Source organism: Leguminivora glycinivorella, chromosome 4 (genome assembly GCF_023078275.1).
Source record: "Leguminivora glycinivorella isolate SPB_JAAS2020 chromosome 4, LegGlyc_1.1, whole genome shotgun sequence".
Taxonomy (NCBI): domain Eukaryota; kingdom Metazoa; phylum Arthropoda; class Insecta; order Lepidoptera; family Tortricidae; genus Leguminivora; species Leguminivora glycinivorella.
The window spans coordinates 9,827,891-9,852,504 of NC_062974.1; the positions used below are offsets into that span (position 1 = coordinate 9,827,891).

Consider the following 24,614-nt stretch of genomic DNA (forward strand, 5'->3'; position numbering starts at 1 on the left):
GAAGAAGTAATATATTCCTTTGATTTGATTGAAATATATTGATTATTAGAGGATTTCAAAAATAAAGCGCCGATTTAAATCACGTACAAATACATTAACATTAATTGAACTCCAAAAACACATAACGTGTCATAGTTAAGTAGAAACCGGTGTCTCCGAGATAGCAGCTCAGTGTGCGCCATCCACATCCATCACCGACGCTATATTGATTTGGGTGTCCTGCCGTTTCGCCAAAAAACGTTTCGTCAAATTTCATTACCCAATAATCATTTCGCAATAGTTTCATTTCCCAAAGTATTGTTTGGCAAATGTATGTTTCGCAATGATTTTGTTTGGTCAAATTATCATTTGGCACAATTTTACTTAGTCAAATTTTATTTAGTCAAAACTTTATTTCGCAAACGTTTTTAATGGCAAAACTTATATCCCAAAAACAAGTTTGGTCAAAATTTCACATCGCAAATTTAGAAAATACTTAGGCATTTGCATTTCCGTTTCTACGGGATTAATTTAATTTACCGAAGATTTTTTTGCCAAATTTAACTTAAAATTGTCAAATGATAATTTCAGTTTTATTCCCAAGGCAGTTTTATTTAGTTGGACACGAAAAGTTTGCTCAACTTTATTTTTGTCAAATTAATATTACTGGACAAAATTATTTTGTCAACTATTTTTTTAATATTGTCTTCGGTTACCGCGATAGTTACTCATGAAATAAAACTATGGAAACGGATTAAATCGCGTATAATGAATTTAAAATACATCCCGACGTTTCGAACTCTTTACAGCGTTCGTGGTCAACGGGTGACTGAGGAAAAATTAAAATGTGCAAAAGCTACCCACTTACAAGAAATATTAACGAACCATGACCACAAATAATATAGATTTCTAAGGCAGGTTCACACACTATTAATAAAGCTAGTTATACAATATTCAAAAAATTTTACCATTACTCTTGGACATGTAAGTGAAATTGTCATCCTTGACATTTGCAGCAGGAGGAAAAAAAGTAGGTACAACATACACATTATTTCACACAAATCATCGACACATAGTATAAAATCAACAAACAAATTTCCAGTGCACCATTTAATTACAATATATTGGGAAATGGAAATTTTGCCTAACAATACCTTTGACTAAATAATATTTGGTAAAATGAAATTTGACCAAGTAAATATTTTGGGAAACAAATACTTACCAAAAAAAGTTTTGCTAAATGTCAATTTGCGATAAGTTGTTTTGCCAAACGTTTATTTGGGAAATGATAATTTGGGAATAATAGTTTGGGATGTGAAACTTTGGGAAACGTTTTTTGGCGAATCGTCAGTAAACCATTGATTTGCTATCGCTAGGAAGGTTACTATACAGTATGTACTCACCAGCCGTTGATGACGCCTTCCACGTTGAGCATGGGCACGATCTTGAACACGTATTTGGCGCGCAGTGACGCTGCCACATCTGTGTCTCCGAGGAGACAACTCAGCGTGCCGTCCATCACCCACGACGCGTTGCTCTCGCCAGGGTGCACGCGGGCTGTTAAGAAGATTATTTCTCTGTCCTGCAAAAAAAAACAAACAGGCATGAATATTATTATTTACCTACACATAACAGGGTGAATCAACTTTTTCTTGCCTGTTATTGCCATGGTTATGGTCCCCTGAGTCACGCTGGTTTTATGCAAAATTATGCTACTTAAACTATATAAACATGCATTTTTCTGGTGTTAACAAGCCCTTTCCTTAATTTGCCACCTAAAAAACATGGGCTACATAATATGCATGCTTACATAATTTCAATATCATAATTTTGCATAAAACCAGCGTGAGTCGGGGGACCGTAACCACGGCAATAACAGGCAAGAAAAAGTTGATTCACCCAACATGAAATTACAAGAATATCCTACTGACATCAGTAAGTAATCAAGACAATTTACGATTGACTGCTTATAGCGTATTACTTATAACAATAAAATGGCGCATTGTTACCATAGAGTATAATGAATAGTGGATTTACTATTTCCTTTCAAGTTTGTTCAAACACCGTGTTTGTTACTTTGATCGGCGATTGAGCAGTGGCTTTTAGAATCATAAACAGCAGTTCAACGAAACGCGGTCCACTTAGGTAGGTCGACGGTCCGGATGCGGATCGCGATCCGCCATTTGTTGACTCTTGACCTAGACAATTTATACTATCTATACGTAACTGTAGAGAACTAGGTGTAAGTACTCACCGCTATCGGGTTGGTCGGCGTATCGTCGGCGGATATCGTCAGCAGCGGCACCTCGTTGTTGTTGAGTGAGTAGCAGAGCGGCTCCGCCCGCAAGTACGCGTTCGGTGGTAGTTGCAGACTCCGTTGCCAAAGTTTGGTCTGTAATAAAGTTATTCACATTGATGATATAGTATACAATTTTAATAAATGCTAATAGTCTTAGTCCTCTCATCTAATCTAAGGTTAGCTGGAAGAGATAAGTAGGGATAAGTTCGCCTTTGTACCTCTGTTCCTGTAAACTGTATATGAATCTGTTGTACACAATAAAGTGATTACTACTACTACTACTACTATGTACTTAAAGATCCAGTAGTTCAACTTTGATAAAGTTGATCAAATGCGCCTAGCCTACAGAGATAATTTTCGACAGACACCACGGATACTGTATTTGTCAAAACGGACCCAAGGCTCTCACGAGCCCTGGCGAATGCCGGAATAACGCAAGGAGGATGAGGGTACCATGGACACTGGTGGTTTAGTGGTAATGACGTTAGCCGCTACTAAATATTTCAGTTTATAATTAGTAATCAGAATAACTTACCATCATCATAGAATATGTGAAGGGGAAGTGATAAGCGAGATAGACAACGTCATTGGTGTGCGGGAACTCAATGTTGAAGGTTACTGTGAGGTAGCACTTGTTGTGGCTTCTCGGGCTCGCGTAGTGGTAACTGTTTCGGTAGTAACAGATGTCTGTGCCAGCTCGGACCCAGCCTGGAACGATATTAGAAGTGTGATTTGAGGAAATTTTAAATATGTAGGTGGCATCCTCAAAGATCAACGAAAATTAGAGAAACTTTTCATTAAAAATGAAAAACAAGAATCATTGTTTTTGGATTGATAATCAATTAATCACAGGTCAGTAATATTTTTCTAATTGTCATGTATAGTATATTTTATATAATAATAAAACATAAGCACAAATTCAAATGAAGTATCAAAAGGTAACCTCAAGTTTGCTGCTCAAATTCGCTGGGCACTTACGGCCATTTTGAATTTTGGCGGGAGGTCGCTCCACGGGTTAAAAACGAAAATCGAAATTTCGTTGTCCGCTACGCCAAAAGTGACCGACGTTATTGTTCCACGTTGTTGTTGCGGAATTTAATTAGGACTATTTTCTTCATACTATCACAGAATATATAAGGTCCTAATTTATTAGTTGCAGATATTTTAACGCATGATACTTTACATTAAAATAATTAACTTTAAATATAAATTAAGAAATCTTTTCATGTAACTTTTTTGATTTCATTTTCCTAACAAAAAAATTAATTATAATTTCGTCTAAAAAAATCATCATGTGCATTATCACATGTCACAATAACACTGTCTGTCATGTCAACAATTGTTTGTTGTAAATGTCGTAAAGGTTCGGCGGGAAAACTGCACATGTCATTGAAGTGGCCAGTTACAGTTAAGTGGTACGTAAAAGAGGTACTTAGAATCTGTTCAATGAGTTTTCATTTAATAATCACATAAACAGGGTGTTTTTACGTAGCAAATTTGTTTTTCCGTTTTCTCCAAAAAAACATCGTAAAAGCTATAATGTTTCACGGTTTAATATACTCCAGAGACCGAGTACTATCAGCTGTAAAAATATCTGCATCTAATAAATTAGGACCTTATATAATAGTACAAATACTATACTGAACTGTCGCCCCATACATCAGAATAACAGCGCTCTCCTGATAATAGTCATATAATATTTCTGGTCGGGCATTCAATAAAGATTTTTTTGTAGTAAGCTCTTTCTTTATATAACAACGTGTGTTAATTTTATCGCCTAATTTCGAGTAATTCGAGTAATTACCTGGTCTACCCAAAACTGCTTCCTTGACCGAGTACATGACGGGTTTCATGCCGAAATTAAATTGGCTGTCAGACTTCTCACAGTTAACGATATTGAAGACGTACGGGCGCCCCTGTATCATGTTGCGCACTTCGAAGTAGAACCACTGATGTCTCTTCGTGGAGTTCACGTCAGGCATTAGAATCAGCTCGTACTCTCTTGGACCTATCTGAAGATTTTAAACATTGAAATATCAATAGCAAAAAAATATTTAACAAACAAGTACCGACATTAGTCGACGACATCATCTTCTAGTGACGGGGTATTGTAATTACCTGAATAGCTTTCCTCAAATTGCCAGATTCAAACCTGGATTCGAACGACAATCGGGTAGAAAAATTATTCACTTTTGTTATCTCTTCTTCATCTGTATTCGATAGGAAAGTACTCTCTGTACTGAAATATAAGTAATTAATTTATAAAATATTTTCGAAATTTAAATTTTTATTGAAAAATTGTAAATGGTTTTTTATAAGTAATAATACCTTTTTGGCGAGGAGTTTTCGGTCAGCCCTGCAAGAGAATTGAGTTGATCTAGATCATAGACCACTTCATTCATATAAGCTTCGGGACTGATTGCTCTATCTACACACGATAACAGCTTTACTCTGAAATTTCAAAAATTAAAATGTAAATAAGTAGTTTACATTGGTGGAATGGTAAACTGTTAAGAACCAATTGAAAATTAGAGATTTTATTTTATTTTATTTTATTTACTTAGATAGGTGGGTACTTCATATTTTTTTATATCAGGAACAACTATGTTTCAGATCTATTTGACATGTCGGACTTGCCTGCAGGTGGATCGCTCCATTTTATTTAAAGGCTCAGGATGTGCAAGGCCCTGCCCGCCTATCATGTCTGGAAAGGCCACTTTTACGAACGGGATCACACTTCTAACCCGAGACGCTATTGTGCAATATACCAGCGCAAATGAGCTGAACTTTGAAAGGTCTTTGTGTATCTTGAGGAATGAACAGGATGATGTAGCTGAAAAATAAATAATCAGAACCGAAGGGATATTTTGATACTTTTATGGTGATCCTACATTAGCTGTAATAAATATTTCATAACAGTGTGTGACAAGGACAGCGTAATGTCAATGTCATAGCGCTGGCCCTGTCACACAATGTTATATAACATTAATAACAGCCAATGTGGGAACACTATTATACTGAGGTTTATACCTCGAAATATAGAAGGTTCCCGCTTTTTTTTTAACTCCACATCAGAATTACATTGAAAAAAAGCAATATGTAGAATAACATTAGAAACAATATTTGCGTAAGCTGAAATGGGGATGCTATAATAGCATTTTGCCCTCGATCGGTATAGAATATTAAATATTACGAGTAGTATGTGACACTGCATAGTTAAATACTCACATGTGCTTTCGCTAATTTTATTACAAGTTTGGAATAGCGGAGACGATTGTAATGGGGCAGGCAACATTGGGAATATGCTGTCACATTCTGAGGCCAGCGATAAATTAAGTGAAGACACCCCGTTCTTATTCGATTGGCACTGAAGGAAATCTTCAAGAATTGATCCTCTAGAATTAGAACGGCTCTTAACTAACTTAACTTGTTTATTGTAAGAGCCAAATTCTTTAAAGAAACAAAAGTATCTGTAACAAAAGCAATTTTGATTAATTTTACTTTCTAGTAACTTACGCGCTACTTTGTTTAAGTAAAAAAAATGAAATACCTTTTTAAGTCTTCTATATCTCTCTCATTTGGATTGAAAAACATTGCACTTTGTATACTTTCTGTTTTCAAACTATGTGACTTTTCTATTTCTCCTTCTGTCGATTCCAGCTTATCACCATCATTCAAGTCAAGGTCTGAGTATTCGTCAGTAGCCTCCAGATCTAATTCGGGATCAGGTCCATCATCATCGAGATCGGAATTGATGGTTTTACTGTCCGAATTTGCTCCGTCTTCATCGTCTTCGTGACACGGCCATGTTGCATTAGTACCTGAAAGTATGAAAGATTTACATACACTACAGCAGAATTTATTTCGTAATAAGTCATTCATTGTTAGCAATGCTCTAATGAAGTTTATATGCATAAGATATGGCTATGAGTACGTTGTTGTGACAAAGGAAAAAAACGCCTTTTGTTGACGAATAGCAACGCTTGATACTATTGTCGTAAAAAGCTATTGGCAGACGTACCTAAAAACGGTCTGCTACAGAAATGTTTATGTATATTTTGTCCAGCCGTTTCAACCTAACCTCACCTTTTAGTATAGGGTTGAGGTTGAAGACAGCCGGGCTGGACGCAGGGACTGGTAGCGCCTGGTGTTTCAGGCACAACGTGATCACGGAGCACACTCTAGCTAGAAGACTGTCAAATTCCGGCTCGTCTGGACACTGTGAGCAGAAGCGGTGCAGCGTTTGCACGTGCTTCTTGGTACAGAGGGAGCGACGTCCGGCTTCTGAAATTTTCATAGTAAGAGGAATAAAGTAAGTGGTTATAGTCGTTAATAAGTATCTCCAGCAATCTTTATAATTTATGGCAATGAACATAAAATGTTCTGTACTGTGGCTCACCCATTTTAAATTTTAAACAAAAAAGGCAAAAAGAGTTTGACTTCTCATGAAAATATTTCCACTGGCAGCCTGGGTGTGTCAGAGGTTTCTTTAAACCCATCGACGCGGAATCGGATTTCGCAGACCAAAAATCGCTCATTAGTATGAACCTGCGTACGCATGCGTTCAGCGAGGACGACGCGTAACAAGCATTTTCATACTAACGACCGATTTTTGGTTGGCTAATAGAGCACATTAGAAGGAACTATGAATAACTTAAAGAAACATACAGTGTGTTACCACCACCCGGACCTTTATTAAAACCAATAATAATACAGTCATTTAGCAATCGTTTGCGCATATCAGCAAATCATAGTTATTTAAATTAACTGAAAAAATAATTTTCCGAAATCCCAACATTCAATGTAACGCTTGCACTTCTTAATTGTCATTACTCACATCGCTCACACTTGTGAGCTGTCATTGTCCTCACTTGACAAGTGTGTGCTGTACATTGCTGGCAATAACATTTTTGTTAGAATGTTTATAAAGTCAACATTTTTAATTATTAAATAAGGGCATGGCTAAGTTAAGATTACGTTCCTTTAAAAAAAACACTTTTTGGTAACACACTGTACAAATAAAAGTCCTATTTAAGGTTGATCGGTAAAGAAATGTGAATACGTACTTATGTTGCAAAGGTGCTGCAGCGTCCTCAAGATGTGGGCACATATTTTGAGCCGAATGCGGCCCTCGTACCGGTCCCAGCGGTCGAACACCCTGAGGAGCACGCTACAGAGGCCTGTCTTCACGATCTGCATGCAGCACACCTCTGTGTGAGTTACGCACAAGTGACTATTGCATACGCATCACATGCAATCGTACCACAACCAATGAGGATTTAAATTCGGTTGAAAAATTAATTTCAAGAGCCTTGGTGGGTAAATAAAATACGGCACCGATGGTCGCGCGATTATCGATAAAACGTCAAACCGTCCTATTCTAAACACTTACTAACAGTGTGAAAAAGACTACCTAACGTATTATCGTTTATCAAGGTACCATGCTTGCCTGCCTGGACTACAACTGATAAATGAGGAGTATCTTTTCAAAGAGCCTTATTTAGGTATTTAATTATGCTAACAGGGGTAACATCTCTAAGGTAAAATAGAAAAAAAGGCTCCTGTTGAAAGACACTTCGTAAAGAAATTCCAAATACCTAATTAAAAACAATCACAACATTCATTACATGTAAATAAATATTGCAGTAAAATAAGAAAATCATTCAAGGTTATTCTTTTCCTTTTATGACTTTATGACGATGACGTTATCTAAAACCTCATTGATTGAAGTATCGATTTCAATAGTAAATGAACATTCCTAGACCACTATTCTGTGTTGTTGATCGATTCGGAATATTAACTATCATGCGAATTGATCCAGTGACATTCCAGATTGTAGTGTTTTCTCGGGCTTTTGTGTTTTTAAAATGACATTCCATGTCGTGATATTAACAATAAAATAAATATTTAGTCACATTATGGCAAATTTCTAAGATAATAATCGAATTTGGTGGTCGATGAGTGTAGATATCGAACAAGACTAACGGTCGAAATTGGGCAATATTCTAATTACCTAGCGTGACAATACTGTCACTAGTGTAAGTACTAGAACCCGAGTCATGCCAGTGCCACTTAGAATAATAAAACCTAAACTCCTGTAATGAAACTAATCCTACATTGCATCTGGTTAAGGACGATACGGTAGGGGTCAATTCTCCATACAAACGCTCTCGACTATTTACTCCCTGGTTTTTGAAGATAGAGCAATGATTTTTTCAACACAGATTGTTATTATTTTTATCTGTGTCGGACCGTTTTGATTTTTTTGATATTCTGCTTTTTAAAGACTCTAGAGCCAATCAAAAATTTCCAAAAACGGCTTTTTTCATTGTGGCGCAAAAAAAGGTGTGATACTCAAGATTGGTAACAATTAACCAAAAAAGCTAAACAGTCCGACATAGATTATTTCATTGTTATTCAGATTCTCAAATTTTGTTCCGATTGATTAAGTTTTGAAGGAGGAAAAAGTCGAGAGCGAAACCTCGATTTTAAAGATTTTTTTTGAAATATCTTTTGACTGAGTTGTTCTTAATGGACTAAAGTGTCATTCTAAAACAGATTTATCGCGTGCTCCACACACCGCCTGCTCAAAAAACGCTGACTGCGCGGAATCGCAGTGTTGCGTCATAAATGTCACTATTTTACGCCTTTGTCTCTCTTAGTAAAGCCGTAACTTTTACGGTACGTCACTGCATCGGTGGTGGAACTTCTATAATACTAGCGAGCAATATGGTAATAGAAGTTTCCAGGTTTTTATGTTCTCAGCGGCAGGTATATTCATGTAAAAAAACTGAGACTGGTATAAGACTCAACTGTTCTTGCTGAAATAGTCGATGGCGTCGAGACAGAGGCGAAGGCGCGCCGTAGGCATGAAGCCCAGGCTGACGAGCACCCGCTCGTACGTCGTTACCACTCCATCGCGAATCAAGATGGCTGTGGTCACGGCTGAAAACGGGAGGTTGAAAGATGTTGAAAGATGAAGGTGAAAAATAAAAAGGGGGACGGAAGTGAAAACAACATAGCTGTTTGCAAACAAAGTTAAACTGCACCCGATCATTGAAAACACACGTAGTAAAGAAATGTCTGCTAGAAAATACATACATACTTTTTTATATTTCCGAGTAGGTAAGTATCCATAAATAGTTTGACAAGTCAAAAGCGAATAATTTATTGACTGTAGCACATTTGAATTTTGACCCTTTTTCTATTGTCGAAAAGGGGTGTAAGTAAAGTAAATATAAATATGTAGTTATAAGTTGGACATAGCATGTAGCATTATTTACATTAATTAATCTACAATTATTGTTTTCTAAACTTAAACATTATATTCAGTACTCACAATTCTTAGCTAGTTGTTTTAAAATCACTAGTAACGGGAAAATCAGCTTATTGTCTGTGTAATGTCCTTTAAATATGAGATGCATAGTTCTAACACAACCCAGCGTCCTTACTTTGTTTGCAAATTTCGGGTCTGAAAAAGAAAACTTCAATAACTTTATTAAATAATTAGATATATAAAATTAATTCTGAAATATTTCTTAAAATAATGTTATATAATGGTGGTCAAAAGTGTACATAACCCATTTTCAATCCTGACAATCTATCTACTGAACTTAATTTTAAATAAATATGGGTGAATCAACTTTTTCTTGCCTGTTATTGCCATGGTTACGGTCCCCTGAGTCACGCTAGTTTTATGCAAAATTATGCTACTTAAACTATGAAAACATGTATTTTTCTGGTGTTAACAAGCCCTTTCCTTAATTTGCCACCTACAAACATGGACTAGATGCATGCTTGCATAATTTCAGGCAAGCAAGGCCATAACAGACAAGAAAAAGACGTAGATCCACCCATATATCGACAACCGTCCCTTGCAAATACAGAGATTTGGGAGACAGGTGGTTTTTATATTCAGGGATCAAAGTCAAAAAATAGGAGTTGAAAAAAAGTAAAAAAATAGAAGTTGGAAAAAACTAAAAAAAAGGAGTTGGAAAGGATGAAAATTAGTGTAACCTCGGGAGGCAAGCGGAGCAAGGATCCAAAGGAGGTCCTGCAGGATCACTTCAGTCCCTGAGTGGCGGTCCCGTTTATCGTACATGATACCGATCAACTTCCGTATTACGATCTGGGTGCCCTTCAGCGATATGAAATAGTAAGCGCACTGCATGCGGGCCATGTTGTTCACTGGAATCAACAGAACCGGTTAGCGTACCTTTAGGGGCAAGGGCGGCGAGGATCCACACTAGGTCCTGGATAATTATCTCGGGACCGACGGAGCCATCCCGTTTGGTATGGCAAGCAACGAGGTTGCGGATTATTATTTGGGTGCCGTTTAACGCTATCAAGTTCTGGGCGCACTCCGCCCGCGCCATGTTGTTGGCTGAAAGTTTCCCACATCATCTAAAGTCAAATCCACTTAGTAGTAGATGAAATAAGCCAGTCGTTACTGGGTTCCCCCGCGGCATTCGTGCTTCTCACAAACATAAATACATCAACTAAGTGCGTATGTTAATCTTGTAAAACACACTGCAGTGAAAGACATTTGAATTAACAATCACCTCATTATTCTGTTATCTAATATTGCAATGCCAAGACTTCGATTTGTATTCACAATGTCAAGCTTAGTGAACTCATTGTAAATGTCACTGGCTCGACCACTGCTGTTACAAAGCAAGTATTTACAATGTATAATATTACTCGTCATTAAAGTTGCAGTTAGATATAAGCATACGTTATTATTTGTGTTAAAAAGGGACGTAAGTAAAGCTAGGAAATTAGAAAGGAATAAAATATATGGCAACCCGCTCGGAAATACCGTTGGAAGAATATCAATGCTTGAACAGTGAAAATAATGTTCATTTACACTGCCATCAACTCTAATACGGCGTCATATCTAAGTGCGTTTTATCATCTCCGGAATACTAAGGTCTGGTTAGCCGAATGGCACAATCGCTCACGAAACGCTCACGAGACGAAGCGCTAGTAGATATCTATCTTGCTTGCGTATTGGCGCGACAGAGCCAGCGGCGTATCGCTTTCGTTTGGCGTCGGAGAAATGCCATTCGGCTACGGGGCCTGGTTCGGCTACAGTGACTTGAACCTGGCGGTGTATCCTTTAGTTCACCAACGATTTTGAGTTCGACTATATTGTGTTGAATTATATTTCATCTTCATTACCTACATACCTATCTTTCAGATATAGATATTGAAGTATTTATTAAGTATCTTAAACATAACCTACAGAACAACTGAAAATATAGACCTGGCACAAGTAAAGGGCAAGACTTTAATTAATCGCCATATATTATATTCTGAATGGAACAAATGTAACGTCTTTTATATTTCCTACACGTCTCATAACAATGAGCTATTTATTATCATTTTAAACACTACCTAGCATTAAAAGCATTAAATTACATGCTTTAAAACTATTAATATCGCTTGCATCAATCGCAGGTGTTAGGGTTCTTCACATCGGCAATTGTAAAATGTTGTAAGTTAAGTATAAGTATCTTCTAACATTATATATCATTTTATAATCGCCGAAGGAGTACCATAGGAAGCCAACAACACTTGGTATACAAATCACCCCAACATACCCTTTTTGAGCAAAGGATTTTTGTTTTCTTTGCCCGTCTTTTTGACATCTTTCTTCTTGATAGCTGTTGCTTCAATGACAGCTTAATACAAAATAATTTATATGACTTATTTAATAACGAAACTATAGGTATTTATATAAATGAGTTTGATTATTATTTTTCAAAACTTTAAAGATAACATACCTGAACATTTTTTTCCTTTTCCTTGTTTTAAACATAACGCTTCTCTTAATATAGCTGTTATATAAGTAGACGTTGGTGTGTCCCTTGATGTCTGGAATTAATCATAAATTAAATTAATTATAAACTACATGATATAATAATAATATTGGGCAATGGCCTGATTTTTGCGGCAAAAGGGTGTCGCAATCTGACTATAGATACATTATTTTATTGATAAATGAAAAAAAAATTGTTAAGATTTACCTTCGTATTGTTACGGAAACGTACGAACGTGTCATGCTATTGCAGTTGGTCTCAGTACACAATTTACTGACACTGACTGAACTAGCATGACAAATACGAACGTTTCAGGAAAAATACGAAGGAAAACCTGTTCGCACTACATCTGTAGGTACCTATTAACAAAGATAATGGATATAGTAGATGGATCCATCCCATACATTAAAATGCGACCGCCTAAGAACGCGCATACACTACGCCACACATAGATGGCGCCACAAAAAAATGCCTTTTTGCCATCGATTATTTGTAGATTGGCGTTAAGTGTCACTTTCGAGCAATAAATCTATGTCAAAAGTGACACTTAACGCCATCTACAAGTATAATAGAAAGCTACAATACTAGTAAAATTACAGACTAGTAAAGTTTTAACACATCCTAATTGCATTGTTTTACCTCCAAGATCGTAAGAAGCATCTGGATAGCATTGCTTCTTTTGTCCCATATCTTTTCCAGTGTACTTTGCCGGACATGTTTATCTGTAACAGACAATAATTAATAGATAAATAATTAACAAATGGAAATCCGTGACCTCTACCTACCCCTCTGGGAAACAGGTGTTATTGTATGTATAAATAATTAAGGTAATATTTATTATAAACCAATATATATAATAATTCAACAACTTAAAAACAAACAAATCAAAAAATATTTAATAAAATAATTTAATTTGTACTTAATATTTATTAGTTTATACTTATTAGTTAAAACATTTTTTTAATAACATAATTATATCACAAGCAAAGTACTCGATACATCTACCTATATGAAACTATAAAGGGGCGTTCACTGCCGTCAATGTCATCTCAGAATCGCAAGCTATTAAATATAAAAAGGCATTAATTTAAAGATCTTGATGATATTTAGAGATTTGAGGTTTGCGAAGTAAACAACTGTAGGGCGAATGCGGGAGAGGAGGCGGCCTCGCAGGCGATGACCGCGCGATGGACCTCTTCCGCGAGTCGATGCTTTGTTCTGTCGCATGTCGCAACTGGAGCACAAAGAAGGCCGTCTAGTGGTCTTTCCAATACATCGACATCTAAAATTATCTTCGTAAATAACGATAGGTATGTACTGTATAATTGCTCTATAGGCCAAGCCACTGCGGACGAGTTTAACGTATGCCAAAGTCAATTATACGTTCGAAATAATTTGAAGGCGTTTTATTGAGGATTTCAAAAAGGAAATAGGTGTAATAACGCTTTGATCAAAGTCTAGATCTAGATATCCTAGATAAATCTACTTTGGACGGCAATCTCTTTTTGCAATAACGCCAATAACATTCAAGGTAGAAGCAATTAATGGGGTTGGCCGATCGTAATATTTTTCAGATGAAGCCATTATGCCCTGTCAATGCTTCGAATTGAGTGAAAAAATAGTTACTATTGAAGCCAAATCTCATATGCATGATGGCGCCATCTACAGAAACCTTGACAGTTGCCAAGTCGAATAGACCGGTAAATAGATGATAAATAAAGAGAAATCACATGTTACAAGTTACAACTAATATACGTTTGTTTACAAGCTGTAAACAGCAATCAAAACAATAAATCTATCAATCACAATATTAAATACTTCAGAAAACACGCCAAGAAATACGGAAGCATCCATAAATTAGTCCAAGTGGATGGATGTATAATTTGTTTATGTACTGTCACCATCAGATATTTCTAAACAGACAAGGGTATCACAAATCTGGCTACGACTTTATTGTGAAGGCGTTAAGTGGTGTCTAGGTGTTTTTGAGCACCTTGTTCGCTCGGATTTATCCGACGGCGTCTGTTCCGTCGGATTATGCAGTACGAGTAAATGGCCTAGCGGGGCTGCGACAATGACGGCCTGTCTCGGCCGCTCTGCTGGCGCGATGCCATCGGGATCCGCAGGCGTCATCAGCCTCACAAAACATCGTACATTCAACACCAAAACGCATTATGACCAACATCAAATTCGTTGCAATGAAAGTCATGTATCGAACGAATAAAGTTTTAAATAACAAACGGTGACGCGTCTCTTGATACAGTTTCGCAGTGGTGTATGGAAAACCAAAACATAGTTTCTAGAAAACTGATGCTATAGCAACAGACGGAAGCTTAGAATATCAAAGTTGATTATACTATAAAGTGCTCCCGATGTAAACAGTTAGATACAGAAGACTGACTACAATCTACATACATTTATTAGGTAACTGCCGCTGCAGACCCTTACAAAAGTTCTTGGTCAGTCAAGTGTGAAAATATGAGTGTACACATCTTACTCAAATAAAGTACCTGAGTACTTTAATTTTCGTAGGTTATTCTACTTATTCTTCTAGAAGCAAATGTAATAAATACTAGGTATCTCATACTTATTTCAGATACGAGAAAAATGAGATTGAGATTGATTAACTTTTAGGTTCCAATTCCAAACTGAAAATAAACAATATCCAAGAATAAAGCTAATATTGCGTCGTGAACGAGCAGGAACAACTGATCGGCCTATCAGTAGTTATGATCAGCAATCATAATCATAACACGCGACTCATTAACGATGCGGACGGTGCCAAGACCTGCCTGTAAACACAGTCTGTTTCGGGGCACTCGTAGTGCCAAATGAACTAGGAATCAGATTGGCGGACATAGGGTGGACCCGGAAAAATATGTTGCGCTCCAAAACAGACGTTGAAGTTAAAACCGATAGCCTAAAGTAGGACTAGGCTGGCCGTGTCCGGCCAATGCAGCCACACAAGTGGGTTAAACTAGCCGTAGAGTGGGTGCCACAACGTAAGCGCCGATACGATCGGCTTCAGAGGAGATGACGGGAAGACCTAGACGCGTTTGAGCAACTGGATGGACACCTACTACAGTTAACCGACATGATTGAGGAGGGAAGCCTTTGTCCAGATATGGGATACATTGTAAGCTCGTCCAATAATGTGGACCAATGATTATAATGTTTTTACCAGTATTTTTTAGATAAGGTACAGCGGGGCAAATCTCGACTGGGGGACAATGTAACTGGTCCATTTTTGCAATTGTTGCATTATTAAATAGAGTGTCCACCTGTTATATATGGTAGGCGTGTTTAGTGGATACATGTAGAACTCAACATGATGGAAAAAATGTATTAGTTATAATGGCTCCCCCAGTCGAGATTTGCCCCGCTGTACCTTAATTTTCTAATGAAAGGTAGGCAATAACCTTACTTTATATTGGAAAATTGACAAAAAATGTCATTTTAAATAAGGAACATGATCACGTTACAGATGGAAACTTGATTGACATCGTGTTGACAATGTTGCATCGTCAAGTAATTCTTGTACTTGATGGTTATAAAATAGTTAAAGTAAACGTATCGTTTGTAAAGAGCAAGGTTGATAAAATAATGTTTCTGATAGCACCAAGTGCTAGTTCTTTCACATTCACATTCGTTACCCGTCAGTCGTCATCACTACGTTATCCTTATTTTTTGTAACACGGAATGAAACCTTTGAATGCTATTTACATATTAACCTTTTAAAAATTCATTCGTGCGTGGACAAATTAAATCAAGTCATTCATTTGGAACTCCTACTTAATCGTATATGTAGGAATTGTTGATTATTCGCTATCTTGGATGGCGTTTTGAGAGCTGAAATGGATGAGAACTGGCCTAGCAATCCAATGGCTGTGGGTTCAAGCCCCACCAAAGACAGTGAATTTTTCACCTTTTCATTTATCTCTAAGCTTCATTTAATTGTTTTTGTACCTATAATGTATAGAAATTGCAACAATTTAAGTGCAAGTGCAATAGATACGCCACTTTCAATTGATGCATGGCGTTTGGCAGCCGTTCAAAAATTACGATATGTCAAATTTAAATAATTGTCTCGTATTATAAACGACACGAGATATGGTCGAATAAAACTAAATGGTTAGGTATTTTTATTAGTCTACTAGTGTTGTTATGGGTGAGTGTAAGTGCGCCTGCGATTTGTAATTATTGTAATTAATCGCTTGAACTGGTTCCGTTTCTTTAAACCACTTAACAATTTAGCAAATTTACATACTTGCGTGTAATGAATTAAGCTCCATGCCAATACGAATAATGATAAAAACTTGTCAAATGGTTGGTCTGTATTGAGGTAGGGTTGAATACCCGCCGGTATATTTTAAAATGTAATTATGTTTTGATATTATTTAGGTATCAGTATTTATTTTGAAGTTGAGTAGGATTAAATTTAAAAATCACAAGTGTCACAATTTTTTAGTCCTATAACAATAAAAGTATCAATTTAATTCAGTATTGATGCCTAAAATAATGAAATATAATCCAAGTTCCAATTGAACTACATACAAAACTACATACTCTAGAACTCTTGTGCCGTCAAACCATCTTCCCAACAGATTTGGGTCACAAAGACAAATATATGCACTTCCTTCTTCCTGACTGGCAACGTGTCAATCTCCAAGGAAGTATCGCCACAAGGCGCCCTAGACGCGCAGTGACGGAACGCTTCAGCAAAGCGTGCAGTGTCAAGGCCCGGCAAGATTTATAGCGTCGCAAAAATAGACGCCGCACGTGTATAAATATCTTTGATTGCTTAGATGTTCATAACACTTCGTCGCATTCTGACGGGAAGTGGTGAATGTTAACGATAATTGGTTACACGATTTGACATTTATTTATGAATACAGGACATGTTGTTTATATTTATAAATTTTCACTTTGAATCGGACTGAGTAATGATTTTACTTTCTGAATTTGACCTTATGTTATGATCATATACAGGGTAGCTCATTCAAATCGGTCAGTATGGGAAAGTCTGAAACTATAAGACATACGAAGATACATTATTGAACCATGTCATCGATTTTAATAAAAAGAAAATCTGCACTCATACATTTGAAAAAAAAAAAACTGTACCCAGCCGGGGAATTGAACCCGGTTGTTTTGAAAAAATAAAATAATGTGAAAATTAAAACAATGCATTTTATTTATTTTAAACATCATGTTTCATAGAGACATTTACTGCTTAAGGTAGGTCTTAACAATCGATATTTGAATAGAAAAAATCTATTTTTTTTCCAAACAACTAGGTTCAATTTCCCAGCTGGGTACTACAGTTTTTTTTTTTCAAATGTATTAATGCAGTTTTTATTTTTATTAAAATCGATGACATGGTTCCCATGAACAGATATCGTATGTCTTATAGTTTCAGTCTTTCACATACTGACCGATTTGAATGAGCCACCCTATATATTTATTTTTATGCTAATTAATTACAGTTTCAACATACCGTGACGTCTGTAGCCCATCCGAAAAGAAGTCCGTAGTAGCTACTACTGTGGGTATTATAAGTTTTTAACCGGGTATATGTTCCATATACTATCCTGCTACTATCCTGGTATTATGTCCTGAACTGGAGTTAGCAGTTTGCTGCCAAAACTACTCGTGAGAGAAACCGCCCAAGTTTGTGAAACGGATTAATACCTAGGATATTTTACACTTATAACATAGCATTTTAATTAAGGATATCCATCCAGGAATAAGAACAATATAATTTTGTGGAGCGATATAAACATATTTCCTTTAATAAAACTTAAATTAAATACTTCCACCTCCGTTAGACTGTACGTTGGTGATAGAAAATAAGAACTTAGTGAACGTTGTTTTTTCAATAAATTAGTTAAATTAGTTATAGTTGTTTTCTTCAATTGCGATCATTCGTTAGCTAAAAGAGTGAGGGAAGGGGCGCTCTAAAAACTTAAATTTGTTCTTTAGTACTTTCGTCAATAAGTTTTAATATAAATACCTACCTCATTCTTTGCTCCCAGGCGAACGATATCCCATGACCCTGCTCGAGTTCTTTAAATTAGCTGAGGCATAAATAAAACGGTTGTCCGAACTTAGCCACATAGAAATAAAGTTATTATCCGAACTTACCCTAACCTATGGGCATAGGTGAAAGACACTGTTACATGTTTCTAGGGACCCCTCTGTGGTGCCGAACATTGTAAGTAGTCAGTAGTTTCCGTACGTTCGGTTACAATTTTCAGCCTCTTTGTTAATTTATAAAAGTTCAAGTTATCAGGAGGCTAAGACTGTCAGTTAAAAAAACAAGTAGACAAGTAGATAATTGTCTACGTCCTAATTGGCGATAGCGGCATGACTCATCAAATCACCTTTATAGGTGCTGATGGGGGCGAGTGATAAAAAGTTGGGAAGTGCTGCGACTGGTACTGCCGGTACGATAAATAAACAGGCCAATAATATGCTCCCTCCGATACAATGGTATAAATTAATGGTAACACTTGGTGGGACAGGCACCGCTCGACGCCTTGGCCGAGGGCCCACTGCACCAAACGCGAGTTATTGAACATGGCACGCGATACTGGTGCAATAGCGCCACCTTGATGCACGACAGCATTTGGAGAGAATGAAAAGAATGGTTGCTTGAGCATATTGGTTTTAATGGCGAGAAAATCACGCGAGGGTGTGTTTACCTGTGAAAATATACTATGTATTTTAATGAATATTATAATCAATTAATCATGCAAGTACGCCGAAAACGAAAGTCATTATGTAATTAGGGCGTTTTAAATATTTCATTTGGAATTACCTATGCTTTGCTTTGTGAAGCAATAAGATTTATTATATGTATGAGGTCCAGCTGTCCTCGTCTATAGGAGGCAACATCTCTCAGCTATCAAAAGTGAGAGAGAGAGATTCAAGAAAGAAATTGTTGACAGCTGTCATGTCTAAGACAATTTTGTGATACGAATTTAAAACTCATGTCACTGTAAATAAACACTATGCAAAGGTGTCAGAAGGGAAGTTGACGACCGGTCTGGCTCAGTTGGTAGTAACCCTGCCGGCTAAGCCGCGGTCCGGGGTTCGAATCCCGGTAAGGGCATTTATTTGTGTGATGAGCACAGATATTTGTTCCTGAGTCATGGATGTTTTCTATGTATATAAGTATATATTTATCTATTTAAGTATGTATATCGTCGCTTAGCACCCATAGTACAAGCTTTGCTTAGTTTGGGGCTGAGTTGATTTGTGTAAGGTGTCCCCAATATTTATTTATTTATTTGTTTTATTTTTTAAGTGTAGAGGAAGCTTATATAGGACTGACCTATGACTTATTCTATGACCTAATTCTTATTACTTATTCTTTATCGCATTACGCAACTAAAAAGTGCCCTTAGAAGCCACGCCGTTTATTTTTAGCAGCCGTTCGTGTTGAAATTAAATCCACTACCCTTTAAATTAGTTTTGCCTGTAAAACGTTTATTTCTGATCGACCGATTATAGGCTGCGTGGAAACAACAACTTTGTTGCGAAGTGTGGCTCAAATCATAATAAAAGCGTATTCAAATGTTTATTTTTCACTTAGTAATTTTTCTACACGTTGTGTTATTCGTATAACATTTTGTCTATTTGTAATTACCATTGGTATTCTTTTGAAATCGCATCTATTGGTTAAAGTAACATTTGAGTTTTGTACAGGTATGTGCTTGAACGTGGACCAAACTAAAAATATATGATAGGTATATAATATATAACTCCGTCTAGACAGATAAAAACGTACCTCGGAACCATCAAGAAATAGTTATTTGTTTTACAAGGGGGCAAAGTAGTTGTTTAACCGCACGTGCCAATATTGATACCCGAGCAAGCGAAAGATTCCAAAATTGAACCGCGAGCGTAGCGAGTGGTTCAAAAGGTGGAATCTTGAGCGTTGCGAGAGTATCAAGGCACGCAGGTTAAACAAACTTTGCCACCAAGTGAAACACAAAATTTTTCACCACACCAATACGAACAAAATACTGACTATAAAACATCAAAATAAATGAAATCTATCAATTTATTCAATATTTATGATTCAAAATTATCATTTATAGGTAAAATCTAGCAGCCAGATTAAGACATCGAGTTAAAATTCGTATGAAATTACTTTGCCCCCTTGTGGATAAAATGCAATTTTGCTATCTGATTTCGAATAGCAAAGAAAGCCTTTACCAGTTGGTGTGGTGAAAAATGTATGATCGTCTTGTAATGTATGACCTTTGGTTGATTCTAGACTATATGCTAATATAACATCATCATCCTCCACGCGTTATCCCGGCATTTGCTACGGCTCATGGGAGCCTGGGGTCCGCTTTGACAACTAATCCCATGATTTGGCGTAGGCACTAGTTTTTTATGCTAATATAACATATCAAGTTAAAAATATGGGCCAAATTGTCAAAACTGAGGTTCAAAACTTTTAATCCTTTGTCAAGAGATGGAAGTTTATGCACTGTGACTACACATTTTACTTTGACAGTAATTCTCTATGTACTCGATCCTCGTTGACCAAACTAAAGTTTAGCATACAACCAACGAACACAGGAGAGATTGCGTCAACCCTTTGGTGTAAAAGTGTAAATTGTACAAAATTTGCACACATCTATCACACTCTCGCACTATTTTAGCTTATTTCGTTTTGTTTCGCTTCGCTACGAACTGGCTCAATTAGTAAAATCTTTGTATTTTGAAAGCGGGTTTCAGTGAGAGACGCCGTCAAAAATTGCGTTGGCTTGCGGCCAAAATGCAGTCGTTAAGAGAACATACTACAGCACGGGGGGTCACAGTGCTCTAGACACATACATCTGTAACGCCAAGTTAAAATTACAAATAGACACAAAAATATGTTTATTTGTATAAAAGAAGATGAATAATTTAGTATGTCAAAAACTTGACATTTGTTTGGCAAGTCATTAAATAGTTCAAAAATTATTATGGATGGCGACATTAATGTCTGTGAAAACAAGAGGATGCTTTTTAGTCAGTATTAATGTTATGTTATGATTTATACTTAAAATTTAATTGAATATAGCATTTATTTATTTTTTCTACTCCCGTGTTGTTATTCGTCATTTACCGTGTCGTGCATAGATCGTTAAAACCCTACATAAAAGATGCCCGCCCCCGGCCGGCGCCCCGCGCACCCACGCATACGATATAGCTCTTACAGCATTGTTAGGTAGCCGTTAAGGGATATAGCGGGACGCGGGGCGCCGGCCGGGGGCGGGCGGCGGCGCGGGGGAGTGCGAGCGACAGGGTGAGTGCAGAAACATTGCAGAGGACAAGTCAAAATACTTGTAGGAAACAGTGCGAATTTCACGAAAGAAAACTATTCAAAAGTAAGTGCATGGTCGTAGAAAAAGTATTGTATGCAACGGTGTTTAACTGAGTCAAAAAATACTCGTGGCGTCTTAATAACAATTTTCGGCTCCGCCTCAAATTGTTACCCACGCCACTCGTCTTTTTTGACCTCCTTTAAACGCCTGTTGCATAAAATACTATAAATATTTACTAGTTGCAAGTAACATTTAGTCCACTAACATGTAATTTCAATAAAACATAATAAAAACATTAAATTTAAAATCATACATATAAATAAAAATTGGCTGATCGTGATCATCATCAAAGTAGCTTGCTTAGAGGGGTCATAACTCTTTTTACAGATGATCATAAGATTTTTTTCCAATAATAAAGCTGTTAGTTTAAAATAAGAAAGTTAAGAAAGTTATAACCATCATAATCTGTTACGCCCAGAACTCGAAAACGTTCGAAGCCATAGAGCTGTCTAGACACAAAGTTTAAAGCTACGTTTAAGCAGCCGTGTAAATTTAAGTAGGTAAGCCCATGAAATGCGGTTATTTCGCCGTACTAGACATGAATTTACAAATACATAATGAAACGAGTTAACGGGAATTGGTATGCAAATCACCAACTGTCTACATAACTTGCTGAAGGGGATTTCATGTTGCTACCAATTTTCATATTGCAAATTTGGAAACACATGGCCAAATATCGTGCTACATTTTCGTGATACCTACTTAAACCGTTAGTGTATCGTGCTCTCCTTTTATAGACAATGCAGATTTAATATATGTGGCGTTAAAAGATTACGGCGACCTTAAAGAAACAGTTGCAGTTAAATAAACTGCATTAAAGATAGCCTATTTGGTAAAGAAACGTGATTTATTTACACAATTTGTTGGTAAGTAGGGGGAGATCGCTATCACTGAACTAATCATGGAAATAAGGTAGCGTTGAGCAAAATAAGTGGTAGCCTCTGTCCGATATGTAAGTAAGCAAAACTTAATTTACAAACTTTTCGTTGAACTTAGATATAGATATACCTACATTATAGTATTAATAATATGTTTACTAAAATATGCACTTTTCGCAGGATGCTGACTACAAAATAGCAATTTAACTCTTAGTAAACGTAATACATAGCATTCCATGCAGCAGCCATATTTTTAAACTTTCGCAAAAACATTTGTACGCTGAATTTTAATCGCGGTGTAATGCAGTGAGAATGTATGTCGCCGTTGCACGAAACGTATTGATTGACTGCTTAGCTATGGCTATAATACTTACCCAGGATTTTAAATGAATTACCCGTTGAGTAAGTAATTTTTGGTACAAGGGTAACTACAAAAGTTAAACTTATTAAAGTCATCACTGTCATCAGCCGGTACGAAATTGGGCCACCCGGCATAAATGTGTGATACGCATAATGTAATACACTAAAGTTTTTAGATCTATGTATCATTAATGCACAGTGATCGGTTTGCACAATTCACAAACACAATTCTGTATGGTGCTCTCAAGGATGGATCGTGCAAACCTATGAACGCTTCAAGGCAGAGGCAGTGGAAGATGTGAAGTGCGCACACCATATGAGGTGAACCTCGTGTTCATATCATCGCGACGAGACACATGCTTGCACCACTGGCAGCTGCGGACAATATTACTGGCAAATGAATTGGCATGCAAGTATTTTGTACGAGGCTGACCATGCCAGTTGTGCAAGTTACAGCCATATGTATCGCATCCCCGTGGGATGCCCAGATAGCACCAACCATGTGCGTGCGTGATGCGCGTAGTGATGGTTTTTGCCACGTCTGTGGAATTTGGCGCCCGCTGAGTATTCAAAGTAGCCCACGAAAATGCTTGCCAAAAGGATGGAACCCTACCAACGTACCAAAGAGGAAGACCCAAAATGCTATACTCACCATGGGAGGTGAGTCTCTCGTTGATGCGTGCATTGATGGTCCTCTCCACTTCTGTGGCGTCTGGCACCCGCTGCTGCTGATGGTGGCAAGGCGGACCCAGAATGCATTCAGTATTAAAGTAACTCGTAAGAATGCTCGTAAGGATCGAGTCCTACGAACGCACAAAGAAGAGGAAGACCCAAAGTTCATTTACAGTTCAGTGATGGTTCTTAGCTACACTTGAGGTTGTATGCCACTGGGAAACACAGAAGATAGGTACTGAAAATGTTAATGACACCCTGTGGTGGTATACTGCTGAAACCACAAGCAAAACCCATATTAAGAAACTCACCATGGGAAGTGAGCCTCGCGTTGATGCGCGCAGTGATGGTTCTTGCCACTTCCGTGGCGTCTGGCGCCCGCTGCTGGTGTTGCCGCAGGCGGTCGAACAGGCATTCCGCTGCCGCCTCGTCTGCCATGCGATGAGCTGCAATTAACAAATATTAGTCAATGTTAATAATAATTACCTCAGCGACCGGGTAAGTGGATAAGCGGCGAGTAGTAAAAATCAATAAAATGCTGTAAGGAAAGGTATCGTTCGTAGAAATGTAAAGATGAATGCCATTAAACGCTTGGAAAATACAATTATATTATTATAAATAAACTAGAATTTGTGTGTTTGGACTAGTTAGGTGTTGTTAAGTGTTGTCGTCATTGTAACTATGTACAGTAAGCTGCAGAAAGATGTAGGTCTCCCTCTCTCCCTCTGCTCACAAACTTACTTGTATGCAGCGGAGGTACTTTTTTCTGCAGTTTAATGTACGTTTACTTTTGCGCTACTTGCGCTACTTTTACTGATTTTAAAAGACACTTTAGTGTTTCATGTAAATGATGCAATAGTCCTTGTTATACATGAATAAATAACACTTCAATTTTATACGATACGATACTCCTTCACTTGTCATCGGCTATTCGAATTTGACATTAATATTGTTTGTCATTTTAATGATATTCTATTGTAATCGCCCTTGTTGTGTTATTGTTGATGGATCTGGCACCCCAAAGTCGCGTGGGTCGGCTGCATTAATGTTCGAACTGGCCTGAACACCCACACACGATACTTAAACTAAACAAACACGGCTTTATTATTAATTTACGACTTGGATATATCATAAAAAATATACGACAGTGGAAACGTAAAACTGGTTGAAATCCATCCAAGTACAATGCATCTATTCCAGAGGTCACTGACCTTATCTG

At 37.2% G+C, this 24,614-nt stretch overlaps 1 protein-coding gene across 1 annotated transcript in view; it reads right to left on the reverse strand.

Moving 5' to 3' along the window:
- Positions 1-24,614, reverse strand: part of LOC125225363 (cytosolic carboxypeptidase 1-like) — an 89,006-nt gene that overhangs the window by 61,254 nt on the left and 3,138 nt on the right. Inside the window, 19 exon segments of the mRNA XM_048129041.1 lie at positions 1,383-1,561; positions 2,234-2,371; positions 2,814-2,986; positions 4,083-4,290; positions 4,397-4,517; positions 4,607-4,729; positions 4,916-5,111; positions 5,507-5,748; positions 5,829-6,099; positions 6,365-6,562; positions 7,345-7,488; positions 9,092-9,223; positions 9,618-9,749; positions 10,295-10,466; positions 10,468-10,661; positions 11,881-11,961; positions 12,064-12,154; positions 12,739-12,821; positions 23,707-23,841. Coding sequence (XP_047984998.1) covers positions 1,383-1,561; positions 2,234-2,371; positions 2,814-2,986; positions 4,083-4,290; positions 4,397-4,517; positions 4,607-4,729; positions 4,916-5,111; positions 5,507-5,748; positions 5,829-6,099; positions 6,365-6,562; positions 7,345-7,488; positions 9,092-9,223; positions 9,618-9,749; positions 10,295-10,466; positions 10,468-10,661; positions 11,881-11,961; positions 12,064-12,154; positions 12,739-12,821; positions 23,707-23,841 — 3,013 coding nt within the window.